The 20260-nt window shown below is 37.9% G+C and overlaps 1 protein-coding gene across 8 annotated transcripts in view; it reads right to left on the reverse strand.

Moving 5' to 3' along the window:
• The window catches only part of PAN3 (poly(A) specific ribonuclease subunit PAN3), a 130312-nt gene extending 111179 nt beyond the window's left edge, over positions 1 to 19133 (reverse strand). For 2 of the 8 annotated variants that reach the window (XM_035003629.1, XM_035003627.1), the window contains exon 1: positions 18234 to 18835. In XM_035003629.1, the coding sequence (XP_034859520.1) occupies positions 18234 to 18663 (430 nt within the window). In that variant the 5' untranslated portion in view covers positions 18664 to 18835. Of the gene's footprint in view, positions 1 to 18233; positions 18838 to 18900 lie in introns of those variants that run through there. The other 6 variants (XM_035003631.1, XM_035003632.1, XM_035003633.1 and 3 more) reach the window with 4 other exon arrangements.
• Between the last annotated feature and the right edge of the window lie 1127 nt (positions 19134 to 20260).

The following is a 20260-nucleotide window of genomic DNA, read 5'->3' on the forward strand; positions in this document are numbered from 1 at the left end:
AAACCACTCCAACCCCCAACTAAGTAGAAAACTAAACAAAATGCTGATGGCTGAATATAGGGTGCTATGATCTGAATTTCTGTATAACCACAAAATTCCTATGTTGAAATCCTAACCCCCAAAGATAATGGTAAAGGAGGCAGGGCCTTTGGGAGGTGTTTAGGTCACGGGAGTGGAGCCCTCAGGAATGAGATTAATACTATAAAAGACACCTACAGAGATCCCCAGCCCCTTCAACCATGTGAAAACACAAGGTACCCATTTATGAACCAGGAAGTAGGTTCTCACCAACCACCACACAAAATCTACCAGTGCTATGATCCTGGACTTCCCAGCCTCCAGAATAGTGAGAAACACATTTCTGTTGTATATAAAACATCCACTCTGTGGAATTTTATTCTAGTGGCCCAGACTAATACATAGGGATTCCTTGGAAAGCAATCTGAGGTAATTTTTAGTCTCTATTTTTAAGATTTATTTCACAAAATGTCCACAATTAAAATGTATTCCTTTTATAATTACAAAAAGATTATTTATAATGGTATGTGTACTTTTAAAATGATAATGAGGCATTCAAACTTTGAACTAAAGGATCTTACAGCACCTAAAGAATCAGAACTTATACATCTGTCAACAGTTACCATATAAATGTGTATGATGATAACCCACTTTAAAAAAACAAATCGTAATAATTAATGTCTGGGATTTATTAATACTCTAGCAAATCAAAAACTGGGAAGAGAGACAAAATAAAACTGGCAAAATGCTGGTCCTTGTTAAAGCTGAGTGATAGGGGATTATTATATTCTCCTCTCTACTTTTATCAAAGTTTAAAATTTTCCATAATAAAAGGTTGTAGAAAATAAGGTTAATAAATAATGGTATGTATCATAACTGTTTACAATGTGAAATGAAAAGGGAATGCATTTTTATTTATAGTATAATTAGTGTGCTTACATATATACACACACAGATTATAAGACTGTATATATATATACATATATATATACACACACACACCAAAATTTTAATCTCGTGTTATTTGGTTGATTGAATGGGAGAGATTAGTCTTTTCTCGTATTACTTTTCTATAATGTATAGTTATTTTTATAACGTTATTTTATGACGACAGAGAAATCCATAAGGGGAGAAGTTCCTATATTCCACCAAAACCCTTATAGCATCTCTTCCTAATAAAATAAAATGGCTTTCAAAAATAAGAGTACAATTCCAGAGTCAAATTATTTTTAATATAGCATTTTTATTTCAATTTTTTAAAATTTTAAATCCAATTTTCTCTTTTCTTCCTATGTTATAGAAGCTAATACAATAAAACTATTATTGAACTTGCCAGAATTTAAGTATCTATGGTCAATGTCTTACCTTAGTAGATTTTAAGCAAGATCCACTGGACTAAAAATAAGCACCTAAGCATAACAAAATACTTGCAAAACAAATGAATATTAAACTGTCAGAGGACAATAAAACAATCTTATAAACATCCCATCCTTTATAATACTTTATCATTTAGAAATATAGTTTGCCCTAATTTATTACCAAATTTCTGGTAGTGATTGAGTCTCACTATATTAAAATTGGTTTACATTCCTTTAGAATACACAATTTTGACGGGAGAAACTTTATGCTCCCTAACAAAGAAAAAACTGACTGGGCTTAACAAAAAAAAAAAAAAAGAGGGAGGAAGGGAGAGAGTTAAACATGGCCAGTAATTAGGGTTAAAAAATTAAACATTCCACATAAAGACCCAAACTGTAAACGATTGGAAGAAAACATAGGGAAGAGCTACTTGACATTGGTCTTGGTAAGAATTTTTTTAATGAGACACCAAAAGCACAAGCAACAAAAGCAAAAATAAACATGTAGGACTATATCAAATGAAAAAGTATCTACAGAGCAAAAGAAACAATCAGCACAATAAAAAGGCAATCTATGAAACAACAGAAAATATTTGCAAGCCATCTCTCTGATAAAGGGTTAATATCCAAAATGTATAAGGAATTCCTAGAACTCAATAGCCCTCCAAAAATATCCAATTAAAAAATAAGCAAAGGACTTGAATAGACATTTTTCCAAAGAAGACACACAGATGACCACCAGCCACATGAAAAGATGCCTGATATCACAAATCATCAAGAAAATACAAATTAAAACCATAGTGAAATATCCCCTTACACCTGTTAGAATGGCTATTATCAAAAGATAAGAGGTAACAAGTTTTGGCGAAGCCATGGAGAAAAGAGAATCCTTGACCACTGTCAGTGGGAATGTAAACTGGGGCAGCGACTACTGAAAACAGTATGGAGGTCCCTCAAAAATTAAAAACAGAACAAATGATTCAGCAATCTTACTTCTGGGTAAGGTAGTTCCCCCCTCCCCCCGCCTTCTCCAAGGTTTCGCTTTCCATAGTCACCCATGGTCAACCTCAGTCAACCACATGGAAGCAGATGATCCTCCTGACATATCATCATAAGGCCAGTGGTAACCTAACACCATGTCACAATGCCTACATCATTCACCCTACTTCATTTGATCATGTAGGCATTTTGCCAACTCACATCATCACAAGAAGGGTAACAGTACAATAAGATATTCTGAAAGGGAGAGAAACCACATTCACATAACTTTTATCACAATATATTGATATAACTGTCGTAATTTATTATTGTTCTTAATCTCTTACTGTGCCTAATTTATAAATTAAACTTTAGTATAGGTATGTATGTATATATACGAAGAAGTATAGTATATATAAGATTCATACTATCTGTAATTTCAAACACCCACTGGGGGTACTGGACTGTATCCCCTGCATATAAGAGGCCTACTGTATCCCCTGTAGATAAGACAGGATTACTACTTTGTATATATACAAGGAAATGGAATCACGATCTTGAAGAAATTTCTGCACCCCCATGTTCACTGCAGCATTACTCCAAGACATGGAAACAACCTACGTGTCCATTGACAGATGAATGGTTAATGAAAATGTGATATCTATATAGATAATATATATGTGTAAAATGTGGTATATACATATGTATATGTGTATGTATTCATACACACACACACACAAAATGAACTATTACTAAGCCATAAAAAAGAAGGAAATCCCGACATTTTTGACATCATGGATAGACCTTGAGGGCATTATGCTAAATGAAATAAGTCAGAGAAAGACACAGTGTATGTTCTGACTTATGTGGAATATAAAAGAGCCAAACTCAAAGAAATAGAACAGAACAGTGGTTGCCAGGGACTGGGAAGTGGGAGAAATGGGGAGATGTCGGTCAAACTTCCACTTCTAAGATGAGTAAGTTCTGGGGATCTAATGTATATCATGGTGACTATAATGAACAAAACTGTATTATATACTTAAAAACTGTTAGAAGAGTAGTTTAAAAGTTCTCACCACAAAAAAAAAAATTGTAACTATGTGAAGGGATGGAGGTGTTGACTATCCCATGTGGTAATCATTTTGCAGTATATACTTGTATCACATCATCACGTTGTACACCTTAAACTTACAGATGCTATATGTCAATATCTCAATAAAGCGGAGAAAAAAAATTCCACATATATACTTACACTTAACTTTTCCTATTTTGGAAAGAAGAGAATGGGATTTGATACTTCCAAGAGTAGTTAAGAAAATCACTAACCTATGATACACTATTCTATTCTGTATAGATCATGAAGATACTAATTTTTTTTAAGTTACTAAGAATAGACCCATATCCTACCTACCTTATGAGATGCACAAACAGAAAAGGTGTGTAGAGTACTTTTAAAGTTTAAATTACATAAGCATAAGACACCTTAGAGAATTTAATTACCAAGACTAGATAATTAAGAACTTTTCACTACTTCAACCCCCTATTTTTGCAATCCACTTTAAGTAAACTTTACACCATCTCTATGGAATAATAGTTTGCACTCCACTATAAGTAAAGCTTACTATTTCTATGAAAGCTCTATTATCATCTCTATTATTATAACTTGAATCTGTACAGAATAATAAGCAATTCAACAATCACTGTGTAGATATGAACCTCAGTCTGAATGACAACTGTGGCAAGGCTGGTATTACTTTTATTGTGCAGTTAAGCAAACTAAATGATTTAGGGAGATGAGAAAGCTTGCCCCATGTCCCAAAGCTAGTAAGTGACAGAACTGGGATGTAATGGCAATCTCTCGATTGCATGCAACTGCCTTCCAGTTTTTCAGAGAGGGAATTAGAATCAAAAGATGAAATTTCAAGCCTGTATTTTTAAAATGATAATGAGGCATTCAAACTTTGAACCAAAGGATCTTACGGTACCTAAAGAATCAGAACTTATACATCTGTCAACAGTTACCATATAAATGTGTATGATGATAACCCACTTTAAAAAAAACAAAAACCCATCCTCACAACTTAACTAAATAAATGTTCTCCTTCTTCTTCAGTCTTGTCCCCTCTTGATGAAACAGGTTTAACTTTCCAAAAACATCAGAATAAACCAATGTTACCCAAAGGGAATTCTGAAGTCAAGTAAATTTGGAAAAGTAAAAGTAAACCCAATTTCTTCACTACACAATTTCTCAGAGCCTGTGTCTACAATGTGAACTGTGACAACTCAAAAAGGAGATAGAGTACTTCCCAAATGTACCTAAAGAACCCTTTCTACATGGAGCACCTTGAGGGTCTAGAATTCCAAAGAACAGCAGAGTGGCGCAGCGGAAGCGTGCTGGGCCCATAGAATTCCATAGAACACACTACAAAAAGTGACCTCTGAAAATACTGAGTGGTTTTCCTCTGCCAAAGAGGGCATCATAGACAAGATGCTAGCAATGCTTACCCTATGTGATAAAATCCAAACTTCTCAGTCTGACATTAAAAAGCCCTCAACGATCTGTTCTCAATCCATCATTTCCCAAAGGTACTAGGTTTGAGTCTCAGTTTTGCCACTTACTAGCCACAAAGTTTTGGGCAAAATGCTTATAAAATGTAGATTATACCATTACTTGTAAAATGAAATTTATACCATCTACTCTGCAAACTTCAATGAAAAATTATGAAAAAACAATAAAACAGTATCTTGTAAGAATCCTGATGGTTGCACAACCCTATAATATAATCTACTAAAACTGAACTGTACACACTTACAAAGGGTGATTATAGCATGTAAATTGTATTCAATAAAGCTGTTTTATAAAATCAGTGGAGAAAAAAGGAATTATTCAATAAATAGACTTAAAACAACTGGGTATCCATCAGGGGGGAAAATGAATACACAGATATTTCCAAAAGACCAAAGATTATAGTGTAATCAAAGTTTAAAAAATAGATAGATATACACATACACATCTATTATAAAAAGATCTTTATAATAATCGTAACATTACTGAACTCCCTCCTCCAGTCAAAATGATATACTCACTATACTTTGAAAGTCTACACTTTACAATATGGAGTACCATCAATTCCTATACCTACATGCACACACACACACACACACAGACACCCAAATTCCTATACCTACACACACACACACACATACACACACCCCTCTATGTTCTTCAAGACCCAGATATATGGTGGAAAAGAAAAAAATACTTGAAATTAGAGACACTGAGTTCCAATCCTACTTTTGCCACTCACTGGCTGTAGGACCTTGAGCAAACAATCTAAGTTTCATTTTTTCATCTGAAAAAGAAGGCAATACCATCTCTCACAGGGTTGTGGTAGGAACTCAAGTGAAGCAACCTATGCAAAGTGCCTAGCATCCTGTCTCTTAGGTAATCATAAACATGTTTTCCTCTTCACCTGTCTCTAGAATGCACTGCCCAATTATTCCAAGCTGTTAAAACCTCTACCTCTTACCATACCATTCATTTAACTAAAAATATATATACATTTCCTTTGACCTATCTTTTACTGCTGTCTTCAACTATTTAAACCTTTAAATTCTTACATGTTTCTGTACCATCTACCCATCTAAATTATCTGTTAACTGAGATTTGGGACTACTTCTATTTTTTTGGTAGTCTAATCTAGTAGCACATTTGTATAAACACTTATTTACAGTTAAGCCCTTTTTAAAAATAGGTATCTTTAAAAGATGATAAAAGAGGGGCGCCTGGGTGGCTCAGTCATTAAGTGTCTGCCTTCAGCTCAGGTCATGATCCCAGGGTCCTGCGATCGAGCCCCGCACTGGGCTCCCTGCTCCGCGGGAAGCCTGCTTCTCCCTCTCCCACCACTCCCCCTGCTTGTGTTCCCTCTCTTGCTGTGTCTCTCTCTGTCAAATAAATAAATAAAATCTTTAAAAAATTAAATAAAAAAAAGAATCATTGAAAATGTAATTAGTTAAGATGAGGTCATTCAGGTGAAGCCTAATCCAGTATGACTTTTTTTTTTCTGGTTTCACTATGAGTTTCCTTTCTTTTTCTTTTTTCCTTTTCAAATTTTTTATTTAAATTCTAGTTAGTTGACACCAATAGGACTTACAACTTTATAAAAGGGGAAATCTGGACACAGACACATACACAGGAAGAATGTCTTGTGAAGATGAAAGCAGAGATCAAGGTGATGCTTCTACAAGCCAAGGGATGCTAAAGACTGCAGGCAAACCACCAGAAGCTTGGTGAGAGGCATGGAATAGATTATTTCTCACAACCCTTAGAAGAAAGCAACCCAGCCAACACCTTAATCTCAGGCTTCTAGGCTCCAGAACTGTGAGACAATAAATTTGTTATTTAATCACCCTCCCCCAATACAGACATATAATAAAAATAAAAGGTTAAATGGGGGATTACTAAACCAATAAACATAAGCTTTAAAAAGTATCTTAGTTGAAATTAAGTTAAGAAGTTTCTAAGTAGCCAAGATAAAGAGGAAAAAATGTAAGTTAAAAATATTCACCTAGTAAAATAACAAATACCAATTTTTTAGAGCAAAAACACTTCCTAGCACTAAGCTCTTCAGAAATTTTTATAAGGATTTTTATATATGGAGTACGGATCATCATGCATCTTCATACAGGTAAAAGGAAAATTTCTAGAAACATGTTTTATACTAATTCGCAATAGAAGTAGAAAACAGTATTAAACCACACCCAACTGAGGTAATAAAGGGCTAAGAATATTAAGTACTTCCCTTTTTAGCCATTTACCTAGACCAATCTTCGCCTCTTGAGCTCTCATCCTCTTGCTTTGAAACATTCATTTCTGGTTCTGACAGAGAGACAGATTAGATATAGATAGATAGATAGATAGATAGATAGATAGATAGATAGATAGACAGACAGACAGACAGACAGGTAGACAGACAATAATAACAGCTGCCGCGTATTGCTTATACACACAATCTCAACAGTCCTTTAAGATATATATCATTATTGCCTATTTTGGTGGCAGTGCCAGAGATGAAATTTGAAACAAGAACAAACTTATTTGAAAGGCACCAAAAATCACTACACTACATTCCTCTCACCATTCCTACAAACTCAGACTCACCTTTACAACCACCTATTATTAAATGTCTTCAAGTACATGTGTGTCAGGTACTTTTAAGCTAAAGGATATATCCTTAACTCCTTTCTCTCTCCCATCTACCCTCTCAAAGTAGCTGCTTCATCAAATCGCTCTCAAATGCGCCCCCTATATTTCATTTCCACTTGCCTGAATCAAGTCCTTGGCATTTCTCTCTTCCACTGTCATAAGGCTACTCCAAACTGTTTCCCTATCTCCATCGTTGGAAGCCAAAAACTCCTATGGTTATCTCTTAAAGACATAGATCTTATCACTTCACTTAGCACAGCCTACAAGGGCCTTCACAATGTGGCCACACAATCTATCATCTGGTACCATTCTCCATAATATAGCCTCTTCTCCACATCAGGTGACTACAGAACAAAAGCATGCACAATGCTGTCTCTCAAAATCAGTGTCCTTTCATCTGCCTAAGATGCCTTTCTTTTCTACCAGGTATGCTTCATACATCTTTCAAAAAATAGTTCAAATATTCCCTCTTTATGAGACCTTCCAAAATATCCCTGAATAGAGTTTCTTATACAACTCTATACCTATAGAGTATCATACTATGCCAAAATTTATACATTTCAAAATCCTTTACTAGACTACGCATTCATAAATGGCCAGAACCACACAGCTTTGCATTCCCTGATACCAGTATAATACCTGGCACGAAAGTGTTCAAAAAAAGCTTGATAATTAAACTCTCTAATCAGTGCCCAGAATATACATATACTATATCATATTTACTAAGTAGTCATCTGCATAAAATATACCTCCAGAGGCAAGTTGACATTGTTTTAAAAACTGTAAGTTCTACCTGGCAAACTGGCCCTTATGAAAGTTATCACACCTTTGCACCAAGATAGACACAGCAAGGCCTAAGGGAAGACCCCCCCCAAAAAAAAAAAAAAAAAAAATTCCTGAAACAGCAATTTTACATAGATCAAAGTGGCTTAACAAGAGCTCAGCTGAGGGCGCCTGGGTGGCTCAGTTGGTTAAAGCGACTGCCTTCGGCTCAGGTCATGATCCTGGAGTCCCGGGATCGAGTCCCGCATCGGGCTCCCTGCTCGGCAGGGGGTCTGCTTCTCCCTCTGCCCTCTTCCCCCTCGTGCTGTCTCATTCTCTCTCTCTCAAATAAATAAATAAAATCTTTAAAAAACAAAAAAACAAAAAAAAAAACAAGAGCTCAGCTGAGATCTTAGTGTTTCACACTGGAATATACATAGTACACTGTTTGGAACTGAAAATTTAAGATATACATTATCACTTAGTTTCCAGAATCAGAGAGGAACTGCAATACAGTAAGACTGTGGTAAACACTGGACTCTGAGGAGCACTACAATACTACAGCTCTTCCAAGGTACACTGGCTACAAACTTGACAATAAACAACTAAATAAATTGGATTCTCAGGTGAAGCTATTTAATATTTAGCACTGCCCCTTTGATTACTAATTGAAAAATGTCTTCCAACAAGACCGTTCCAGTTTAGGATCTGTGCCAAGATAATTGCTTTTTCTATGCAATCAAAATCTGCCAAGAAATAAATGTTTTGAGAAGTTTTCCATTGTTCTTGCTTTCTCAGTAGAGTAAATGAGAATTTAATAATAGAAATTGTTTCTTAAACCAGCTTACTCCTTGTGCAAAGTATCAGTGTAAGATCATCCAAACCCATAGTTTATTGAGAAGTTAAGAGCAGAGTTGGCTTTTTTTTTTAATAGCAATTATCATCTTTTAACATACTATAAAATCTTGGGGGTTATGTTTACAAATACTGCCCACACTACCCATTAAAATGGAAGGCTCACAAAGGAAGGAATATTTCATTTATTGGTTACTAACATATCCCAAGAATCTAAACAGTAGCTGACACAGAGCAAGTGCTCAGTAAATGTGTGTTAATCAAATAATTAAATAAAATTAATGAATCTCCACTTTTAGACCTAATTATACTAAGTTGAAATTGAAAGTTTGCCAAAATCTAAGTTTTTCAAATACATTATTTGTTTACATTAAATCTTTTTATAATATATACCAGAGGACTCAGCTAAAATTTTTATTTTAAAAACTGCCTTTATCATTTTTCCAAGCCTTGAGAGTAGGGAGAAAATACCCTGTCCCATCATTGTCAAGACTCTTCCTCAGAGATAGCTGACATTGCCATAAAGTCTATGAGCCATAAAAGGTCACTCGTGGAATTTAAGAGGCCCGATTCCATTTTGTTTTTCTTCACCTCTGATCTCATCCTTTCAATCAAGTATACAGTCAGATTCAGGAACAGCAATATTAAACGACAGAATAAGCTTAGGAACAGATAAGCAAAATAAGAAAGTTATATCTAATAATTTTTAAAGTCCTTTCCTGTTTTTCCAGCTCTGTCATGTTCTACCTAATATTTATGAAAACACCCTAAGGTAACCATATCAAAAATGCAGATAAACAATGAAAGACTGTTAAATAATAACACTAGTCTTTTATTAAATATACAAATGAAATTTCCCAACAAGTATTAACAAATACTAATCTATTAAGTTGCAAAAGACGTGATTTATAAAACTATCTTTAGATATGTGAGCCACTGGGAAAAAATCTTGCTGGGGCAGATTTGATATGGATGACTATTTCAAATATCTTATTTCAGCTAATAATGTATAAAATACAGATTTTTTTATCAAGCTATAATTGGCATGGAATGTTATATTCGTTTTAGGTGTACAATATAATGATTAGATTTATGCATATACTGCAAAATGATTACCGCGTTAATTTTAACATCAATCACTACACAGTTACCATTTTTTCCTTATGCTGAGAACTTTCAAGATCTACTGCCTTAGCAACTTCCAAGTAACAATATTGTTAACTATAGCCACCTTGCTACACATTACATACTCAAGAATTATTTATCTTGTAACTAGAAGTTTGTCCCTTTTGACCATCTTCATCTATTTCTCACACCCCTCCACTCCCCACCTCCGGCAACTACCAATCAGTTCCCTGTATCTCTGAGTTCAGGGATTTTTTAGATTCCACATATAAGTGAGATCATATGGCAGTTGTCTACATAATTTTTTTTTAACGTACCAAGTTTGAACCAAATTACTGAAGATTCTATATGCTTAACATATGTGCATATATTTTGTGTGAATTTATGTATAAATGTACATAATGCATTAAGATACAACAGCTTAGTGCCATTATTTGTAATAAAAGACTATAAATAACCTAAATATCCATTAAAGAGAATAATACAACATACAGTGGAATATTATGCAGCCTTTAAAAAGAGCAAGGTAGATTTCTGTGTGTGAATGTCGAACAAACCACAAGATACGCAATTCAGTGAGAAAATTCAAAGTGCTTCCGTGTGTGTGCACACGTGTATATGTGTCGGAAGGTGCTAGAAACATATAAATGATTGTACAGGCAAAGAGTATTTCTGAATGCATACATAATAAATTAGAAAGAGTAACTATCTTTTGGAAAGGAATCAGGGAACTAAAGGAGGGAGACTATTTTTCAGTGGGTACCCTTTTGTGTTAAATTTTTAAACTGTGCATGTATTACATTTCTAGTTCCCAAAACAAGATGTTGTTTCCTATTTTTTTAAACTGGAATTTTTATAATAAAAAATGTAATTAAAAACTAGCTTTAGAAAAATAGGAACAGGGGCACCTGGTTGGCTTAGCCAGTGGAGCACGAGACTCTTGATCTCAGGGTGGTTGAGTTCAAGCCCCACACTGGGTATGGAGTTTACTTTAAAAAAAAAAAAAAAAGGAACAATAACTTTATTTTTAAAGAATATTTAAAATATTCTTTATTTATTTAAATAAATATTATTTATTTATTTAAATATTATTTATTTATTTAAATATTAAAATATTTAAAAATAGATAACAAAACAGACATCAAAAAAGGGGAGAGCTTTTTTAAGGAAGAGGATTGTTATCTACATGCCAATTAACTCAGCCAAGATTAGTGAGATCAACATGCCCTTCCCTGTACTGGATGTTAAACTGCTGAGCAGTCAGTGTTTTTTAAGAGTTGTTGGGAGGGGAAGAGGATCTAAAGATCAAACATGAAGTAATTTGTTTTCTAGAATATGAACATTTAGAACACAGAGCATTTTAGAGTTAAAAGCATTTTGGACATCATGTACTCCATACCCCATCTCCCATTTTACAGATAAAGAAACATTATTTCCAAATGGACTAAATGACTAGTTTAAGACCACAAAGTTGATTTTGTAAGAGCACTAAAATCAAAATCTTTGTACTTTGGTTTTCTAACAGCTATATGAAAACAGTACATAAAACAAGTATTTTATCATATTCCACTTATATAATCTCGGACTAAACTTTTATAAATAGGATATAAAGTTAATATGGAAAAAAAACATGAGAAATACTGCTACAAAACTTAAGTGTGTGTGCATGCACACACAAATTATGGACTGAACTGTTTTCTCTCAAAATTCATATACTGAAGCCCTAACCCTCAATCTAATTGTGTTTGGAAGTAGAGCCTTTACGAGGGCAAAAGCAGTATATTAATAACTATTAACCCCAGATAATAAGATGAGGAGATTGGTCTCCTTTGACTTTTTACACTACTGCTCCAATGGAAATTTTTAGAAAAAACCGTTGAGGGCGCCTGGGTGACTCAGTCGTTAAGTGTCTGCCTTCGGCTCAGGTCATGATCCCAGGGTCCTGGGATCGAGTCCCACATCAGGCTCCCTGCTCGGCAGGAAGCCTGCTTCTCCCTCTTCCACTCCCCCCGCTTGTGTTCCTGCTCTCGCTATATCTCTGTCAAATAAATAAATAAAATCTTTAAAAAAAAAAAAAAAAGAAGAAAAAACAGTTGAGTTTTGTAACTAAAAAAAAATTAAATAAGTGAAAATCAACCCTAAAATATATAAATAAATATTCAAGTCTGTCAATAAATGCTCCTAGCACAAATCTTTAAAATATCGTTTCTGGGTTACTGTAAATGTTCATCACTTTGTACACAAAGTAGATATGCCTATAGAAAAGCAAACCAAAAAATGCTGTCCCATAATAAATTTCCTGAGTTAAAAAACAGAAAAATTCAGCAATAAATACAAATGAACTCTTGATACACACAACTTGGCTGAATCTTGAGAGAACTGTGCTTAGTGGGGGCGTGGGGGACTAATCCCAAAAGATTTCATGCTACGTAAGTCCATTTAAACATTCTTGAAATGACAAAATTATAGAAAGGAGAGCAAATTAGTAGTTGCCAAGTTTGGGGAGGGAGTAAGGGAGGGTTACAAAAGGGCTACTAGAGGGTGATAAAACTGTTCTATGTCTTGGACTGTGTTGGCAGGTACACAAACATATACGCAAGAAATTCCACAGAACTAACTGCACATGTGTGGGCACACACGAATGCAAATCAGATTACAGAAATATGAATATGAGTGGGCTGTATCAATCAATGCTGGTTGTGATACTGTACTACACTTAGGAAACATGTTACAGTGGGAGGAAAATGAGTGATGGAACAACAAGTTCTCTGTGTATCATTTCTTACAACTGCATGTGCCTCTCTAATTATCGCAAAATAGAAGGTTAATTTAAAAAGTAAAAAATCCGGGATGCCTGGGTACCTCAGTTGGTACTGAGTGTCTGCCTTTGTTCAGCTCAGGTCATGATCCCAGGGTCCTGGGATCGAGTGCCGCATGGAGATCCCTGCTCAGCGGCTCCCCCTGCTTGTGCGCACTCTCTCTCTCCCTCTCTCTCTGACACATAAATAAAATCTTAAAAAAAAAAAAAAAAGTGAAAAATCCTATGAAAGGGCAAAAATATGAAGATATTTTGCTTTGTTTTGGCAACCATTTATCTTCTTACATGGCTATTTCAAATGCATGTTTATGGAAAGAGTGTGCACCTTTATGCACTTTTATTCATTAACTGAATCTTACCTCAAATTATGATAATACATCCCTCTTTGAATATTCCTCATAAAACTTTTCAAGGCTTAATATTATCTTATACATGTGTTTGTATTCTCCTCTACAATACAATCTGCCCTCTCCTTTAGGGCAGAATTTCATTTCATTCAATGCTTTATTCCTATTCCTAGTTTAGTCAAAGCTTGTCTCCTTGCAAGCACAATATAAAATGAGTGAAATAAATGGAATTATAAAGTCTTTGTTATACAGTGTGTGTATTATCCAATAAAAATGCTTAAACCTATACCAACTATCCTAATGACAAATTCCCACTACTCTCTTTCCTGTTAGCTGATACAGGTAAGTGTAATCCTGACTTAAACAGTTTGCCACACACATTATATAATCCAAAGTAAATGAACTTTAATTTATCCACCGTTCTCTTCCATTTGGACAGACAACCACAGCTTAATAATCTAGGTATTTCACTAGTCTTAAAAGTATATTCTCAAAAACTGGAGAAGGAAAGAAAATATACAACTTACAGACTTATTATTAACAATACTGAATAAGAGCGGCAACTACGACTAAAACCTCACTATGGCCCGAGCAATGCACTGACAGTGTCATATGCAATCCCACTGCAACTCTGAAGTAAGTGCTATTGTAACCCCCATTTTTAAAATAAGAAAAACTGAGGTTTAAAGGTTTAAAATTTAAACAAGATCCCAAACTAATAAGAAAGCCAAGATTCCATCACAGATGTGTCTTACATCAAAGCCTTCACTGTTAATTAAGGAGTCGAACTGAAAAATATGTCTGTTTTTGGTAAAATAAATCCACTGGATTTCAAATAATGTACAAAAAATATAAACATTGGCACATAGTTTAGCTGCTAAAAATTGAGCACCCTGAAGATTAAAAGTCTAGCTAGCTGAAAATTAGAATTACATTATTAAAATGTCAAGAATCAGTAATTCAATTGAACCCAAATCAAAACACATTTAAGCCTCAGAAGATCCCAAGTCCAACAGAAATACAAAATGTCAAAAACTTAAATTCTTCTTCAGGGGCACCTGGGTGGCTCAGTTGGTTAAGCGCCCGACTCTTGATTTTGGGCTCAGGTCGTGATCTCAGAGTTGTGAGATGGAGCCCCACTTCAGGTTCCACCGGTGGGTATGGAGCCTGCTTAAGATTCTACTTCTCCCTCTGCCCTCTTCTCTCTCTACCCCCCAACCCCCCACCACCACTCCCAGGGGTTCTCTCTCTTAAAAACAAAACAAAACACTTAAATACTTCTTTACAAAAAATAAACTGTTATTTGCCAAACAAAAATCCTGATTGCCAGAACATGTTTACTACTACACTGCCAGGTGAGCAGAGGAGCTGGAGAGCTGGACTAAGAAAATGTAATACTCTGTATACATAAAAGGTAAGCAACAAATTAAAGTATGGTTCCTTCACAAGACTGAAACATCACTGCAATTAAGTATATTAAGAAGAAAAAGCCTTTGTGCTTCAGTTTTCCAATACTTGCAAAATAAGGATAAAATTTTCTCTTGCATTTACCTCAAGTTTTAACATGATCTGAAACACTAACAAAGCAATTCTGCTTTGTGACGTAGTAAAGTAAGAGTCAAAAACTCAAACGCCTTAAGTAGCCGGACACATAAAAATCACATCTAAGTTAGCAAGGCAAAACCGAGAGTCTTGCCCCAACAGTCCTAATCCCAATACAAGTAAGAGCTGCCCTTCAAAGGAAGTCAGAAATCTACTTCTATATTACATCTTTTGATTTTTAAATGTTAACTAACTACAATCCACACACATGCAAGAAAAAATTATCCTATAAATTTGAGCCACCAAAATGGCTAAAATTATAAGACCGCTAATACCAAGTATTGGTGAGAATGCAGAGCAACTAGAACTCTCACACATTGCCACAGGGAATGTAAATATGATACAACCACTTCAGAAATCATCTACTAAATCTGAACACATGCATACCCTATTATGACCCAGCAATTCAACTCCCAAGTGATCCAACAGAAACCTTGACTTTTTCATCAAAAACCATGTTCAAGAATGTTCAAAACAGTGTTTTTAATAGACAAAAATTGGAAACATTCCACTGCCCACCAACAGGAAAATGAGAAAATGAAATGTGGTATACTCATGCAATGTAACACTATACAGAAATGAGACTACAACAGGCTGTTTCTACATCACAGGAATGGATCTCACAGATATGTTTAAAGAAAGAAGCCCATTCCTATAAAGTTCCAAAAAAATGAAAAATGAATCTACTGTGTCAGAATGTAGTGTTAGAAATCAGAAGTCACATTTGAGAAAGGGTACTGACTGAAAGGGGGCAAGAGCAGGACTTCTGGGGTTACTGATTAGGTCCTATTTCTTGATCTAAGTACTGATTATAAGCTGTGTGTTCATCTTGTGAAAATTCCCAAAACTTCTCATTTGTACACTTTTCCCTGGGTATGTATACCTCAATAAAATCTTTTAACCCACACATGCACACACCAAAGATTCCATGTAGCCCAAACAAAATATTCCTGCAGGCAGATCTAGCTTATCAGAGCAGATCAGTTTATGACCTCTCAGCTAAGGAAGAGCTGTACAATCTTACCTTTAAAGAAGAGCAAAGAAAAAATAAAACTGTGATGCTAGATGATCAAGGCAGCAACTAACAACATTTAAATTTCTCCTGATAGCACTACCTCTTAGAATGTGTTGCCTAGCTTAATTGTCTCATGCACTTAACAAATCAAGCCTGTTTCCAAAGATACAGCAAAGAATCCAGTAAAAGGTGGAAAGCAAACTAAAAATTAAACATTTAAGTGTAAAAATTCAAAGGAGCCATTAAATTACCAACACAATCTTCTTCCCTGATTCCTGAACAACTTTACTTGCCACTCACTGATATGAAGCCATTTGCTCTCATCTAAAAGGAGTCACAACCTACATACTACTCAGTTACCAAGAAGTCTACAGGAGAAAAGAGGAGCCTCAGGCTTCACCCAGGCAAGTTAAAGCAAGCCCTACAGAACCTAAATACATAACTCAGCTATTTAATCAAATCTGTTAAATGACTATTAAGTTTTAAAATGCCTTCTTTTGCAATAACTACCTGTTCTCTCAAGATCCTATATCCCAAACAATTACTTTCCTTTTCTGAGGTATGGAATGATCCTCACCTTTGAGCCATTGCCAGAATCTTTCCTCCACCTCCCATCTTCACCTGTTTACAATATCATGCCTTATCTTTCATGTCCCAAATCTACCTACCTATGTGTATTAGAAAATCCTAGAAAGATAACATTAAATCAAATGCCAGCATTTTTGAAAATGCCTTTCTCTACGTAACAAAACTACCAATTAGTTTACCCGTAGTATTCAAACACTTTTAAATTACTTTGAGCCACAAATCATGGGACCAGCAAAAAGTTTACCTTGAAAATGCAAAGTTGCTACTCCAAAGTGATAAATTTCCACGAATGAAGTAACCATTTTTTACAAAACACTTTTAGTTACAAATTAATTTTCTGAGCATATCAATCTGGCCAAATGCATCTACATTAAAGTTAGGTCCATCACAGCAATCTTTTTTAAAAAAGCAAATCTCTGGGAAAACACTAAATAATCCTCATAAAGCAAGTAACTGCTAAATAAGGGGGGGGGGACAAAAATGTATTAACGTCCAAGTTGCCTATCAAATTATTTTAAGATCTAAAAACTGTTTAGAATGCCCAAGAAAGTAAGCCTTCCCCCTTTTGGTTTAGAAATAGTCAATATACTGAGAAACAAAAAAGAAAAATCTGCCACCTGCTCTGCTTCTTGCTTAAGAGCAACCTTCTGTAAAATAGATTGCATTTACACTAACAATTGTAAACTCCACTCATCAAAAACTAAAAAGTTGCAAAGCAATAGATAATGACAAGTGAAAAAGTAAAAAGTACCAACAGCTTTAAGATACTCGAACTCAAGTGCTCAGTCGCACACAAGTGAACGCTGCACAGGACATGTTTTAAAGGCTCCATGCTGAGTTTGCTGGATACCAAGTTGGAGAAGACAGGATCCCTAATGACACCCAGCAAACTTATCTTGGCTTCAAGAAAACTATGCTGAAATGCGAGTCTTGATATATTCCTAATCTGAACTCTCGACTAAACCTAAACACAACATAAAAGCTGCTGTCCCTTCACTCCTAATCCTTAGAAAGCATCCTGCCTGGAAAATCTTTCTCCCATAAGCCTCACACAAACTTTTTCCGTTCTTTCAATCTACTCTAGGAAGCCTCAAGCCCGCCCATCACCTCCCGCCCCCTACCCACACACACCCACTAGGGAACCTCAACACTCCGCAGACACCACTCCACACGGGCACGCAAAACACATGTGCCTGCAAACCCAACCCCTTTCCACACCCCCCCGGAAACGACACCCCCTTTCTCACACACCGCACGCCACAGCCCATCCCCCTTCCTCCCCGCCCCCACTCACAGCACCCCAGTCCACCCACCCACGTACCGGGGAACCCAGCCTCCCCTCACTCCCCGGCTCGCCTAGGGCTGTGAGGAGGGGAAGCAGGAAGAAGGAAGGAGGGCTCAGGCCCGGCCTAGGCCTCTCAGACCGCCTAGGGAGGTGAAGGGGGGGGACCCGCAGGCAAAGCTCGTTGCAGGGCCTCATCCGGGCCCCCTCCAGCCCCAGGCCTTCGCTCCGCCGCCGACCCAAGGCCGGGGTGGCCCTCCCGGCCCAGACTACACTTACTTGCCAGCCGCGGTCCATCGAGTACCCCGCTGCTACCTCCTCCGCCGGCTGCGGCTCCTGCACCCGGACCCCCTAGGTCCGGCTTCTTGGGCCCCGGGGGCGGCCCGGCTCCCCCGCCCGGGACTGCTCCGGGCGGAAAGGCGGCCACGGGCGCGCCCGCCAGAGCCAGGGGGACGCTGTTGCTATGGAGGCCGAGGGCCGGGGCAGCTCCGGCGGCCGGGTCCTCATGCAGGAACTGACACTCCTCCCCGTAGAAGCAAGTCTTATCCTTAGCGTAGTAGCGGCAGTACTTCAGCTTCACTCCCGCCGCCGCCCCGCCGGGGACACCCCCAACCCCCGGCGGGGCCACCACCGCCACTGCCGCCGCCAGCGAGGAGGAGGAAGGGGAGGCGGCGGCCGAGGGGGGCGGGAGGCCGCCGCCACTGTTCATGGCAACGCCGCAGCCTCGTCTTCCGCTGCCGCCCGAGGAGCTGCCACCGCCGCCGCCACCATAGACCGAGGAGGGAAGGAAGACGCTGCCGGTGCCGGATAAAAGCCTGGGCGGGTGGGTCTGTCCCGCTGCGGGAGCCGGAGCCGCCCGGGGAGAGGGGGGGAGGGGAGAGGGGAGGGAGGAGGGGGTAGGAGGGAGGGGAGGGGAGGGGGAGAGTTGGGATTCTCTCTCACTCACTCTCTCGTTCTCTTTTCTTAAAGGGGCCGCGCGGGACGACGGGGTGGGCGCGCGGGCCCAGACGGGGCCTTCGAGGGCGCGGGCTAGGGAAAGGGGAGCGGCGGCGATGAACCGGCTGGGAGGGTGAAGAGGCCGGTTTATTTTTAAATTCTGCCTCCACTCGCTCTCTCGCGCTCTGGTTCCTCCGACTTGTTTATTCCATTTTCCTCTTCCTGAGAGGGCCGTCGCCGCTGCGCAGGCGCGCCGAGGCGCGGTGGGTTGTGGGTAGCGGGAGCGCGGGGGGGGAAGGCTCGCCAGGCGTCCGGCCCCCGGGGCATCCGCGAGCGGACCGGCGGTTGGATGGGCTGTCCGCGGTGGCCTTCCCAGACGCTGATCGGGGTGGTGAAGTTCTCACGAGACGAATACCTTCCTTTTTTGTATATCCTCTTATTTATAAAACCAGGCGTCCTTTTTTCATTGAAAAGACAAAATTAACAGAATGTAAACGGTCAGTTTGAGGGGCCGCACCTTGGGAAGGAGCCCAAGCCCTTGCTCTATATGAAGTATAGTTTCATCTGTTTGCCACACTTCCTCTCCCTCTTTTTTCACCACCTTCTTTTTCCTTCTCCTTGAAGGTGATGAGAGCTGCAGGACTGATTACCTTAAGTTCTGGGCCTTCTATCAAAAAACTGAGCCAAAAAAGGTTGATTTGGACAAACCCCCTGCTCACTGCAGCACCTGTTCTCTCTATTTATATTACTGAAAGGCTTCAGTAAAATATTATGAAAAATAAGATGCCACCTGGGGACAACACTGCCTAGGCAGCGCCAGAACGTTTCATTTATAAATGTGCTGGATTGCTTTTCTCCAATCAGCCTAGTCTTGATTTGAAATTCATTTTTAAAAGATAGTTTTCTCCTCAGAGATCTCTAATGTTTTGCTGCGCTGTATTAAAAAAAAAAAAAAGTTTTCCCTTGCTATGAAGGGAAAAGTAATTTTAACATTTTAGTTTTTCTCCTGTAAAGGATTTTCTCAGAAGACAGTATCGCAGTTGTGAATGGGGAATATTTGTTGATAGTATTTAAGGAATTGTGGCAAACAAAAGAGATCACAGAAGAACGGATATAAGCAAGTGTACTACACTGCAAACAGGGGGGAAAGTGGATCCCATACCTCACAAACTGGTAAGCCTGGTGATGTTCCTTAACTAAATTCAAAAATAACATTGTCTTATGTCTTTTGTTTAAAAACACTTTCTTAGATTTATTGTTCAGCAAATATTTATTAATGCCCATTATGTGTAGCAGGAACTGCTAGGAGCTGGAGAAACAAAAGTAAACTAGATGCAGTCTTGCCTGAGTTCAAATGGATTGTTTATCCC

Source organism: Mirounga leonina, unplaced genomic scaffold (assembly GCF_011800145.1).
Source record: "Mirounga leonina isolate KUSES-001 unplaced genomic scaffold, KU_Mleo_1.0 Mir_127, whole genome shotgun sequence".
Lineage (NCBI taxonomy): Eukaryota > Metazoa > Chordata > Mammalia > Carnivora > Phocidae > Mirounga > Mirounga leonina.